This window comes from Apaloderma vittatum, unplaced genomic scaffold, assembly GCF_000703405.1.
Source record: "Apaloderma vittatum isolate BGI_N311 unplaced genomic scaffold, ASM70340v1 scaffold13972, whole genome shotgun sequence".
NCBI classification, from domain to species: domain Eukaryota; kingdom Metazoa; phylum Chordata; class Aves; order Trogoniformes; family Trogonidae; genus Apaloderma; species Apaloderma vittatum.
Window position 1 is genome coordinate 8,390 of NW_009702042.1, and position 13,831 is coordinate 22,220.

At 41.0% G+C, this 13,831-nt stretch overlaps 1 protein-coding gene across 1 annotated transcript in view; it reads right to left on the bottom strand.

The window, feature by feature from the left end:
- Positions 1-6,863: 6,863 nt before the first annotated feature.
- The window catches only part of SLC28A3 (solute carrier family 28 (concentrative nucleoside transporter), member 3), a 44,622-nt gene continuing 37,654 nt past the window's right edge, over positions 6,864-13,831 (bottom strand). Inside the window, 4 exon segments of the mRNA XM_009879390.1 lie at positions 6,864-6,963; positions 8,916-9,039; positions 10,943-11,041; positions 11,812-11,893. Of these exon segments, the coding sequence (XP_009877692.1) occupies positions 6,864-6,963; positions 8,916-9,039; positions 10,943-11,041; positions 11,812-11,893 (405 nt within the window).

A 13,831-nucleotide genomic window follows, 5' to 3' on the forward strand; every position in this document is an offset into this window, starting at 1 on the left:
ACAGAGGCCAGGATGCCGTTGGCCTTCTTGGCCACCTGGGCACACTGCTGGCTCATGTTCAGCCGGCTGTCCATCAACACCCGCACGTCCCTCTCTGCCTGGCAGCTCTCTAGTTTCACCTCCCCAAGCATGTAGTGCTGCTGAGGGCTATTGTAGCATTTTACCTTATTGAATCTTATGTGATTGGCCTTGGCTCAGTGATCCAGCCTATCCAGATCCCTCTGGAGAGCCTCCCTACCCCCAAGCAGATCGACACTTTCACCCAGCTCGGTGCCATCTGCAGACTTACCGAGGGTGCACTCCATCCTCTTGTCCAGATCATTGATGAAAATGTTAAACAGGAGAGGCCCCAGTACTGGGCTGTGGGGGACACCCCTTATGACCAGTTACCAACTGGTTAAGTTACCAACTTATGACCAGTACCAACTGCGGTCAGCTCTGTTGACCACAACTCTCTGGACTCAGCCATCCAACCATTTTTGCACCCAGCAAAGCGTATGCCCATCCAAGCCAAGAGCAGTCAATTTCTCTAGGGGAATGCTGGGGGCAACAGTGTTGATGCCTTACTGAAGTCAAGGTAGATAACATCCACAGCCTTTCCTTCATCCTTTAATGAAGGTTTCACCTTTTTTACAGATCTTACTTCCAGTCCTGCATGTGCTGCATAATGGAACTCAGGATGATCTGCTCCATCAGCTTCCCTGGCACTGAAGTCAAACTGACAGGCCTGTAATTTCCCAGATTGTCCTTCTGTCCTTTCTTATAGATGGGTATTATATGGGCTGACTCCCAGTCAGCTGGGACATCCCCAGTTAGCCAGGACGGCTGACAAATGATGGACAGTGGCTTGGTGAGCACCTCTGCCCGTTCTTTCAGCACTCGAGGATGAATCCCATCCAGCCCCATAGATTTGTGCACATCGATGTTGAGCAGCAGGTCCCTGACCATCTCCCCCTGGATTGTGGGGGGGACATTTTGCTCCTGGCCCCCATCTCTTTGCTTGGGGGACTGGCTTTCTTCAATAAAAGTGTTTCCATTGCTAAAAACTGAGGCAAAGAAGACATTAAGCACCTCAGCCTTATCCTTATCTTTTGTCACTTTCCTCCAGGATTTAGCAGGGGATAGAGGCTCTCCCTGGTCTTTCTTTTTTTGTTAATGTATTTATAGAAGATTTTCTTGCTGTCCTTTACTTTCAAAGCCAAATTTATTTCTAGCTGGGCTTTGGACCTTCTAATAATCTTCCTGCATAACCTAAAAATATTCTTGTATTCATTACGAGTGGCCTGCCCCTCCTCCAGAGACCGTAAACTCTCCTTTTTTTCCCTGATTTTCAGCCAAATTTCCCTATTCAGCCATGCTCGTCTTCTTTGCTGCTGGCTCGTTTTATGGCAAGTAGGGAAGGCCTGCTCTTGTGCCTTTAAGACTTCCTTCTTAAAATGTGTCCAACCTTCCTGGACTCCTATACCCTTCAAAACTGACTCCCAAGTGATTCCATCAAGTAACCTCCTAAACAAGTCAAAGTCCGCCCTTCGGAAGTCCAGAGTGGCAGTTTTGATGTCTCCCCTCCTAACAGGTCTAAGAACAGAGAACTTCATCTGCCACATCCTCCACAAGACCTTCTCTGTTCACAAAGAGGAGGTCTAGCAGGGAACCTTCCCTGGTCAGTTTACTTACCAGCTGTGTGAGGAAGTTATCCCACACACATTCAGGAACCTCCCAGATTGTTCCTTCTTTGCTGTGTTTTATTTCCAGCAGATACTTGGGAGATTGAAGTTGCCCACAAGAACAACAGCAAGTGACCATGAGGTTTCTCACCCAGTGCTTATAGAATGCTTTCTCCACTTCACTGCTCTGGTTGGGAGGTCTATAGTATGGTGTGTGCCGTTCTTAATAAGATTTTTCTTAACCATCTTCACCGTAGTGAGCTGATTCCTCCTGGTCCCCTCTTATCTCTACAAGGCAACTAAAGAAAACTGTGCTAATCTGTGAAAAGCCTTGTTGTGTTCAGCAAGCCCCAAGGTAGAGGACAGGCTGAGAGCTCAGCAATCAGTGGGCATGCTGAGAGCTCAGCAGCTCTTATTGATATTATTCTGAGCCTTGTATTACCTACACTGAAGTAGAATGGGTCTGTTGTAGCAGGGTCTACAACTACTATCCCCACATCACCATCTGTTGCAGGTTTTTGCAGTATCTAAGCCTCTGTTTATTCCATAATTCATTCTACTAGTTTCATTAAGGTTACTATAGATAAGCATTAACAGCCTTCACCAAAATCTATAAAAATAATAAGAAATCTGAGGGGATCATCATCAGCATTTTGGGAAAAGGTGATTTTCAGGAATGGCTGTGTGGTACTGAAAAGTAAAGCTATTCCAAGTGCCCACAGTGGCCCCTTAAAAGCAAACCACCTTGGCCAAATCATATAATATTTTTATATTACCTGAAAATGTAAGGTAGTTAACAAAAGTATTTAACCTGACATTTTGATCAACAAAAGCTCCAAGTAGGCCATATATACACAACTGAAAACTAGATACTTGAATCCCTATGTGTTTTTGGGGCAAGAGCTTTTACTGATTGTGTTCTGCCATCTAGTGATACAAGAAAGAAAAAATTCCAGAACCTAGTGACGTGTGAAAACAAAACAAAGGTAATCAAGAGAAAAGGCAGAAGATACAGAAAGCAAGATGTGATCAATGCTACTGTAAAGCCATGGAGTAGTCAGAAGAGCAAAGGCAGAAAGGTGGGAAGCAAGAGGCTTGGGAATGCAATGCTTACCTGGTAATTGAAGCCAGACCTGAAATCTCAGTCTGATGTCCACCATGGTTTTGTTATGGCAGTCAAGGTGACACAAGGAGAGAACTGATAGCTCTGAAAGAGTTCTGTAAGTTTTCCTAAGTGGTTTCATGTCAAGGTAAATATCGCAATCACTTATGCAAGGTAAATGTGTGGTACAGAGGTTACCTCAGCTGACTTAGCTGAGCTGTTGAGAATCATATTCACAGAATAATTTTGATTGGAAAGGACCTAGAATATTATCAAACTCAACCATTTTCTAATTCTACCAGTCCCCGTTCTAAGCTTGCAAGAGTAGCATGTAACTGAAAGGACAAATTTATTTTTTATAATGTCTGGGCATGATTATTCAAAAAAATGTTGCGGTGGATGTCTTTTACATGACATTTTTTAATTGAAAATAGATAAAGATTTTTTTCGAGTGGCTTCTTGGGGAGGTACCTGTAACACAGGTTTCAATATAAACATGGGAGAGACTTTGGAGATTTCCTTGTGTGATTTTTCCAAGCATAATTTGACCAAATAACCAGCTAGAGTAAAATGAGTGTTTTGTACTACAAGTTCCATCAGCAGCTAAGGATACCTGGAATATTTGGAGTAACAGAGATAATAAAGCAGCTGTGGATGTTAACTGCGATGGTGCAATGTAACAGCAGTCATTTGGTATGGGCACCAATTTTTTGTGTCCCTGCTCTTGTTTGAGCTCAGATGCTTCAGCAGTGCAATAAGGTTTCTTCAGGAGGGAAATAACATTGGTATAAACCTATCCACAGCCTTTTTCCTTTGTTAGAACCAGAGCTGTTAGTTTAGGGGAAGTGCCAGATAGGTGAAATCATATCTGAATTATATCTGAACTGTGTGTAATCAGAAAAAAAAAAAAGGCATGCAATGTATAGCTCCTCATTACTTTTTATTGCTTTTCAGTACAGAATCAGGCTGGAGGAGGCTCCTGGATGTGTAATCCCACAGCTGCCTAACTCTTGCTCTGCCATTTCTGCTGTCTAACAACCTTTGCTGTACTGCAACTCCTAAAAACACTCCCAGGCTACTGCTTCATTTTACAGATTGGGAACAGACATCAGAGAGCTGAGAAACTTTCCCAAGTACACTTGAGGCCTGTGGCAAAAATCACAACTGGACACAAATCCAGGCTTATTATCCTATGCACAGGGCTATTCTCACTAACATGGGGACTCCGAATGTTGCAATGCAGTTACTGCTGGCATAGGAAGATGTGGGAAACAAGTAAGCAACAAGACCCAAGTATAATATTTCTTACATATTTTAAAGCCTGCAAATGTGTAAGGTTTTGCAAGTAATAACTCAGGATTTTCTCATTTTGTCTAGGCAAATGTGGTCCTGAACTGCTATCTATGCTTGCCACAAGGGAACGTGCAACAATCTTCTGTAGCGTGCTCTTGTCTTCCTGACATTTCTAGTCACCTGATACCAAAGGCACCAATCAATATAGCAAAAAGAATATATCTGTTTTCACTATGGCAACGGTGCATTCTGATCAATACCTTTTGAGGTAGGGTACTTGCTGCTATAGTAAATCCCTATGCTGCAGAATGCTACAGCAATAAGAAAATGCTTTGATTTTTTTCCTCTCTAAAACCATCACAAAATAGTTCTGAGCTGAAGACTAAACTGGTTTTCACCAGTCTATTTTTCTGAATATTCTCAGCCTTCAGATTCAGAGCTCAAGGCAAAACAGAAGCATGTGTACAGTTGCACTGATCACTATGTAGTATTGTATTAATTGAAGTACTTCCACTGGCTCTTATGGACCGATAAGGCTTTTAAACCAACTTGAAAACAGAATCAAATCTGAGAAAAAAAAAGTTCTCATATGATTTATACTGGTGTAAGTGTATGGTAACTCCAGCTTCAGTAAAGATCCCCCAGGTTTAGACTGATGTATTCCAGAGGAGGACTTGATATAGCATCTCAAATATAAAAGTTTTGTAGCCTGCTCCTTGTTTTATTTGACATCAGCTAACAGCTCAGGATAGCAGCAGGCCTACTTATTCTGTGTCTTTGCTTCCAGAGTCAAGATGATGCCATGTGGGTGAACTGTGACCACAAACTCCAAAATTGGAGCCTCATACTAGCTGCCCCAATACAGGGCCACGTGTGCTGCCAGCTACCACGTATCTTACATGCGAAAATGATCTTCCCTTGCCCTGCACCAATGTCTTAGACACAGGTTTGTCTTCTACCAGTGCCGGTGGTGGTGAGGTTGAGTCACCTTTCCAGCTGTATGCCACTGCTGAACTACACCATCAAAATGACTATCAGGGGTTAGGGCTGGGCGGACCGCTAAGCTCGGACAGATGCTTTCTAAATCCTCTCCTTCCCCAAAGGGGAGATTCTGTTTAGCTCAAACCAGGAGAGCGACTTAAAGCTAGATGTATCTAATAGAAAATTGGAGGTCTGTTAGTGATCCACAGACTCACAAATTTGGGAGTCATGGGTTTGTGGTACTGCATGGTGAGAAGCAGTCTGACCACTGCATAGCAAAAACTTCAGCCTACAGAAGAAAATAATTAAGATTACAGAATTAATATTCTGTATCTTTAGCATCTTGCCTCTCCCTGCTCAGTCTTCTGTGAGAAGTAAGTGACACCTCTTTTGGAGAACTCTTGGCTCCATAACTTGCTGTATTACTGTCAGTTATTCACATATTCTCAGAGGTATATAAGTTGCAAATGCTGCTGTGGTATGTAGAAATGGAAAAAGTTTTGTTTCTAAAAGTGTGCTTGTTTTTTCAAAGTGCCTGTCAGCCAACTGAAATATAAATATTCCTGTAACCTTCCAGCCTTTCCTCATTTACATATTTCAGTGTTTTTCTAGATTAGGGCCAGAGAGATCTTGTCTCACATTAAGTATAGTTGTCTTTGATTGTATATGCTCTGAGCATGGCAAAGGCTACACGGCATGTTTCCCAGAACTGTTGTACACTGAACTGTGTAAAATATTTCCTGGAATTACTGACTAACTAACACCCTGCATATGCTATGATACAAAGCTCCAAAAGGCCATTAGATGCTTACTGACATCCAGTGAGTGGCTTCTGAGGATGACACATTGAGTCATACCACCTGTGCTTATTAACATGTCATCTGCATTAGTTACAACCTATTGTGCACTGCCATGCCAGTAACTGCAAAGCAGGTTAAGCTCTTCCTTTTCTGCAAGACCTTTGAAACAGGGATACCCCCACTTATGTGTCATCTGATATTTAATCCATTACTCCCAAAATGTTCATTTGATAGAAAACAGAACCAATTCTGTTCAGTGTTTTGTTTTTCAGCAAAGTTTCTCCTAAGCAACTGCACTTTCTGAAGTTAACAGCATTTTTAGTCAATGTCAGCTTCTAGAAGTGATGACACCTGACATTTATAGCTACTACCAAAGGATCAGTATGCAGAAAGGCTCTTGCTTATACTTGCTCCTGTAGAAACCAAGATCACTGCTAAATCTTGTAGCTGGGGTGTAAAAGGGCCATAAGTAAGCAAAAAGTCATGGCTCTGAGGAGGAGTGGATGGGAAGGTGACCCAAAACTGACCAGCCAAGTATTCCATTCCATATATGTCATATGCAGTATAAATTAGAGGGATCACAAGGGTCAAGCCCTCTCCTTCAGTGGCCAGTGTCTGAGGAGGACTCTGTTTTTCTGTCTTCAATCCTAATCCATGCATTGCTGAATCTAGTTCCCAAATCCAATTCCTGAAATCACTTCCAGTATGCCATGGAGTCTAGTCTGGGAATTCCCTGGTGCCTGCCTTGCAGCATCATTGCAGAATTTCCTCTTCAAAAGGATCTTCTAGAGGTCAGGAATGTTCTTCTCTTCTGATCTGTAATGGGAGATCTGCAGCAAGAGGTGCACTGCATTTATTCCAGTTTAATTTCTGAGTATTTCCAAACAAGTCAGAGTAATTGGGCTAGTGAGATATGGAACACAAAGTGGGAGTACACACTTGTAGGAAAGGAAATTTTTATTACCTTTCTATCAAGAACCACAACTCATTATGATCTATCTCTGCCCCCAAATTAAGTACAAATTAAGTACAATGAAAAGTAGGGTGATGCAGTATTTGGCAACATCCTTTCCAGGAACTTAGGCTGTTGTTTCCTCCAGGGAAGATCTGCGAATTATTTACACTGGAGAAGGAGAGAAAAGCAGAAATCAGGTATAGTTTTCTTCTCTTCTTGTGGTGCTCTTTCTATGTATATGCATATGTAGATGTAGATGATATAGATGTATGTGATGTATGTGATGTATATGTGTATGTGCATGTGTGTATGTATACACACATGTGAATGTACACATGCACACACTTTCTCCAAAGCATCTCTAAATGAGTTAAAATTTTTATGAGAAATGAGGCAGAGCGAAGACTTTCCAAACACCAGCCATGAGCCATGAGCAGTTGTTCTCCCTTTTATTCAGGGTAATGCCTGGGGTTTTTATACAGTCCTTGTGTCTCGTGTGTATCTTCCTAAACAAATGAAATGATTGAGAGTTTTTCTTCACTATTCAAGGTTTTTACATCTCCAGAGCATTTGCTCAACACTGATTCTGGTGAGGAGAGAGCCAGTTCTTGTCTTTGCAGCAACCTGATAGAGTTAAAATTAATGTGATGAGGAAAAGTTGGAGTGCTGAAGAAATATGAATGAAGGAATGTACCCAATATCACAGATGGTTTTCACTGTGAAAAAAGTTTTTGACAGTGGTTCAATGTTAGGATAAACTCATTTGGAACTTCAGATTGCAAGAAAAGAAATTCCTTGCAGTGATATGCAAGTCCTGCTGTTTAGGCAGAAGCTAGTGATCTTGATGCCAACATGAATATTTTCTAAAATTACGTTTTTGTGAATAGTTGAAATATAAAAATCTTGATGTAAAAATATGTCTACCTTACATATGATATATACCCAGATTCAAAGCTACACTTTATGACAAAGCATCAAAGGAAGAAATATATGTGTCAAATAAATGATAAAGGGAAAAAAACCACACCTGAAGTTAGAACTGGAATTTTCATTCCTAGGATGAGGAGTTAAACATCATAAGAAATGTTAAGTTGCTGCCAGTCTTAATACTAAGAAGATGAAACAAGAAACTTCTTTACTACACACAAAAAAACCCTTGGCTAAGCAAGGGGATATGAAGGCAGATCTAGTGAAATCAAGACAATTCTGAAAGATTTCCTCATCTGAGGATTTGACAGAAAGAATTCTTGCAGTTTAGATTACAGGAACACCACTGTTACATTCACGTGGTATAATTTTGTTGTAGACAAATGCCCAGTCTTAAAGCATTGTCTTTGCTAAAAGAAGTGTGAAAAGAAGAATGAAGTTCTGTTTTCAATTGTATGGAAAAAAGATGAATTGGAGTATTTATTTCTAAATCAATTGGTTGTGAAAATGCAAAAATGCATCTTGTTAGGACAAATTTAAAAGATTCTTGGCAAAATTTAAATACGTAGACCTTTGGCTCTTTGTAAGCTAGTGTTAAGTTTGTCTAAATATATTCCTTATTTAATATTATTATTTATTACTCTGCCTTGGATAGAGAATTATCAAATACAATTTGCATCGAAGTATTTTTCTATTTTAAATGTGTGTAAAGTTGTCTATGTAAACAGGCACAGTTGCTGTTATCTTCAGCCAGATACATTGACAGCAAAAAGAAAAGCTCCTGGCTTTTTTCATCTAGAGTTATCCTCAAATAATACCTTAATATCATGTTAGTTTAAATATTTATTTTCTGTTAATATTTGAGATGAGCTTGATCTTTACCACTGAATTTTTGCGTGATAGTCTATCTATCTTTAGCATTTTGGGAAGCTCAAGTGTGGACAAAGAGATTTAGACAAAGATGTTTTGAGTTCTCTGTTGGTTCTGTCTGTGTTTGGCATGTAACAAAGAAATGCCCAGGAAAAGAGAACCAATCAACAGCATTAATATATTAATTTCCTTTAAAAATTCAAGTTCACGGGAAGCAGATACCCAAGGAAAAAAAGCCAAATACAAAAGATAAAATTAGGTTTTTAGAGAATATGTGAGCTCCCTAAATTATGCGGACCAAAGGATAAAAAGTTCCTCAATACCTGGTGAAGAGTTGCTGGCAGCATTCAACAAGCTCAGTGCTGTTGGCAGGGAAATCTGTGGAGTTGAAGGCATTTCCTAATAAGATGTGGCAAGGAATCTCCCGACTAGGGACAGTCAGCATTCCTGTGAAGTAAGTAACAGTTTCCTTATTGAATAATGAAATGGAAGGTAAGACTTGAGGATGTCTATCTCTGGGTCATGGTCAGATGAAACATTCTGCCTTATACAAAATCACCTTCTGAGATGTTTCTGTAAAGATGAAAGATTAAAAACCTTGAACTGTGGGATTTTAAAAATTTGGCTTATTTTACAGAACCAATTTAAGGAGTGACCACAGGTTTTTTTGTATGTAGAAATTAAACTGTAGTAACCTGTAACACTTAGGCTAATTTGGTTTTCTACTCCTTTTAATGCCACAAAACAAGAGATGCTAATGACTTTCTCACTGCTGGGCCAATGAGTTTTCACTAATTAAAATGAAACTATGTTGTTTTTATAGAAGTGAAATTAAATAGAGGAATTTTTATATGGTTTTAAATGGAGATAGTTATGGTTTATTTATCTTTGCTTCCCTGGAAGTTCTCCAAAATTTCATATAAATAGTTATGAAGGCAAAAAAATATGAAGCTGACACCTCCTTCTTGTACGTAGTGTTGTGGAATCTGGACCCATTTTTAATACATTGTTATCTTAACTGGGGTAATAGAACTTGCTTGGCTCTTTTATCTTCTTCTGGGCATAAAGAAAGCATTTGCCAAGACAGGAGTGGGTGGAATGTAATTTTCTTTCCAAAGCAGATTTTATTGTTTTGGAAAGACTTCGCAATTGCTGTTGACAATTTTATTCTTAAGGACAGAGTTGTGAAATGTCACATTTCAGTAAGACATCTGATTCCTCAATGTCCTTCCTGAACCCTCAACACTCAGTTATTCAGAGTAGTGTCATCTGTTAAAATATTACAAGGAGCACTGAGATTAATGGACATTTCAGGTGTACTATTTCTATCACGCTCAGAAAACAGTGTGGGCTTATATTCAAAATGTGTGTTTCCATGCTGCAGTGAACACAAAGGAACAGGGAAGCTGTGGTAGAAACAGTCATGCTGTTTTCAGCTGTGCAAAGCACCAAGATCTTTCTTCACTGGAGAAATAGGACTGATTTAACCTTCATCATGCAGTTGTGCATACCACATGCTCAAAACAGAAAGCTGGGAAAGGGATTGTTAAATACTGGGGTTAAAATTTACCTGCTGACTCATATCTGGTCGGTTTGGATCATTAATCATAGAATGGCCTAGGCTGGGAGGGACCTTAGAGATCATTTAATCCAACCTCCCTGTCATGGGCAGGGACGCCTCTCAACTAGATCAGGTAACACATGGGGACCGAATGGGGATCAAACCCGCGACCTTGGTGTTAGCAGCACCACGCTCTAACCGACTGAGCTAACTGGCCCCCTTAATAGTATGTTCTTTTTAATTTCCTCCCCAAAACATCTGTTGCATTGTGACTCTACTCCACTTGAAGATGAGACATAGAAAATAAGGATTTGCTATTGAGTCCAACCTTAAGATAGTTTCATTAAGTTAAATGCTCTGTGGGAATACTATCAGCCCAACATTTAAATTTAACATTAAGGTAAAAAGTTGCTCAGCTTCCCCCTCACTCCTTTGCTGTTACACCCTGCTTTAATTTCACTTCTCCACTTCTGCTCTGTGAGTACTTCTGTATTTCTGCAGCCAGTGGTGTGGAGGAGGGATTGTAACCCATCTGTAATTCGTTCTGTTCATGAGTCATCTGTTACGCTGATGAAAAAAACAAAACAAAAAACCAAAAATATATGACGTAATGGGAGAAATAAAATAAATCTCTTCATATTCCAGTTTTCAGGAACCTTTAGTCTCATGTTAACTTCTGATCCTACTAAACCCGAAAATCCTACCGTCGGAGTGACGGCGGTTTCACCGTACCGGCGCACTGCCACCCTGTGGTCACCGGCTGCAAGAGACGCCAAACGGGTACGATACCTGCAACACATGCTGTCATGAAGCAGGCGACAGTTCCCGCGATCATTGCCCTGAAAGCACCACCAGCTATTTCCTTTTTTTTCGAGGGAGCCATGCTTGCTAGGGAGAAAATGAAAGTGTGTGTCAAACATAAATACGTATAGATGTAAACAAGATTAACCTGCCATTTCTGTCGCAAGAGGGAATTCTCACCCTGCGGTTTGAACCAGGAGGAACAACGAGGGAAAATAAGACATATTTAGTGGGTTGTTTGAAGGCCTAGTGCTGATGTTAGCTCTTTCTGTTAAGAATCTGGCTTGTGTATGAAATGGCAGCTTCTGTTATCCTTGCCAGTTTGTGTGTCTGTGCTGGCTGACAGCAGCTTTAAGGAGCAACACCTGGGCATGGAACCAGATGAAATGCCAGGAGGTCAGGTGAGAGGCCTAGACGTTATTTCAATTTTTCTTTTTCCCTCCAGATCTCAAAAGGCTCCCCCCTGCCCCCCTTCCTTTCCCTGTAAGCCTACTGTGCATATGCGGCATCTTTACAGGAAACAGCCAACCTTGTCCTTCACACCAGCAGACTAGAGATGGTTTGCTTCTCCTGAAGCCCGAAGGCTGTAGTAGCTCACGCTCAAAGTGCAAGGGCTGGACAGGGAGGCCTGTCAGCAAGACTCGGTCCCCTGCCCTTGCCCTCAGCCCCACTTCCAGCACCTCCACACCACAGCCTGTGTGCCTCTGGAAGACCTTCTACGCACAGCTGGGTGCCTGGTCTCAGCAAAGCAGCTGCTCAGCCCATAATGCTGCTAAGCTTCACCCACAGCCTATTTCTTTGACATTTTTCGTTGTGATTTGCTTGCCAAACATATAGTCCATGGGAGGTATTCTTACTCAGGCTTCCTATTACCAGTCCTAGGGAGCCGAAGTTGGCAAATCCACAAAGAGCATAGGTGGCAATGACTTCAGAGCGAACCTAGAACACAAACAGACACCCTGTTGAGTGGTTTGACACAGCTTATGCTGACTCGGCTCAGAGCTGTATGAGGACTCCTAAATTATGTGATGGTTTTATTTTTCATGTATATTGTGCCTTGTTGATCGCGTATTAGTAATTAAAGACTGAATTTATTTCTTATCTTACTAGTGGCAGTTTAGCTGTTGTTTTGTGAAGGTAGGAGTTAGAGAGCTTTAACTCACCTTGTTCTTCATAGCTGGACTGCCTCTATAACACTGTATTTGGTATATATATCCCTGATTTATTTGCCTTCGAACAAGCAGAGGGCCTCATGTGCAAAGCTGCTCTGTGCATGCTCTACTCTGTGCACAGAAGAAGAAGTGGGAAAATGGGTCTCCTAGAGAGTGGGTGATTTGCTGTGATAACATGCAGGGAAACATCGTAATTTTGGAATCTGCATTAGTGACATATTCAGCCATCTTCCTCCCTTTGGGCAACACCAGCTCAGTCTGTTTCAGACCAGAGGCAAGCTTTGGTTGGCCTTTGCCCTCATGGCTGGACCTCTCACAGCACACAAAATGACCCTAGATGAATGAAATCAGGCTACAAATCTTGCAAACCTTCAGGCAAATGCAGTTCAAACATTTTGGGAAAGGAGGCAACATATCTCAGCAAATGGGTTTTTTTGTCCTCTCTGACAGCTCTGAACTCCTATTTATCATCCTTTAGACCCAAGCTGAAGATGCTTGAGTGAGTGTTCTGGTAGGTTTCCTGTTTATTACAAGTTTCTCTGTTTCCATTCCTGTTTTATGAAAACCAGTTTGTAGTTATATTTAATCACTCTGCACATAGGCAGGAAAATGTTTTTCAAGTACCCACTCTACCTGCTCTTCCTAGAAAAGGCTATGTACTGTAATTTCGCTGCTTTAATTTGCACTTTCCTAGGTCTGAAAACTGGAAGCCTTGTTATTACTGACTCGAGTGAGGGATTTCAGAAGATCACTTGTTTGCTTGTTCTGATTGAATATCTGTGACTAGATGTATTAGAGAGTTCTGAAGCCATGTAGAAATTAAAAGTGGAAGTCACTCTCACCTGAACTGTTGTGCCATAGTTAAAATAGCTACTGGGCAATTTTTACTAGTGTTAGGAATCAAAATTATTTTTATATCTCAGAAATTTTTACTGTGGAATGTAATACAGCTCTTTATGGTTATTAGAAGTGAACATGGAAGTTCTATACAGCATTTTACTGGAAAAAAAGAAAAGCAAAAATGGTGAAATATAGTCGATGGGATCAGTATTTTAAGGATGATTTCCAGATTTTTTCAGGAGTTCAGAGCCATGTTCCCCTTGTAGAGAGTAGCATGACTGTAGCAGGATAGATTCAAAAGTCCATCTAGCTCTGGATCCTGTTTCCAAGAATTCCAGGAAGACCAGTAACGGGTGCTCAGGCAAGCATGTGAGTATTTGATCAGACCACCTGACATTCTACCTCCACTTACAAAATATATTCTGGTAATAAGGAATGCAAGCAGTCAGGAACGTGGTTTTAGTTTTGTGTATAAGGCAGGTATCCACATCATCACACCAGATTAAATCAAGATTAAAAGGTATGCAAAAGGATGCTTCCTAATAAGGGTCTGGTACAGAGAGAATTTTTCTTGTTTTGAGGAAGAAAGGCCAGTGCAGCTGTAAAGCCAGATACTATGTTATTTGTTGACTGTGCTTAGAGTGAGGATGAATTCAGTACAAGCTGTGCATGTAGGTGCTGGATGGGGGAGCAGTCATGGCTGCAAAGGTCAACCTTGATCACTGTGTGCTCTTTGCCCCTGTGCACACACCTAGGATGCTCTTTGTATTGCCATCCTCTATTCTTCTTCCTCTGTGTATTGTAATAGGAATTATGTATCCTACTGGGTGAATCTGGGTGGATGCGTGACTGAGAAGTGGGCTCA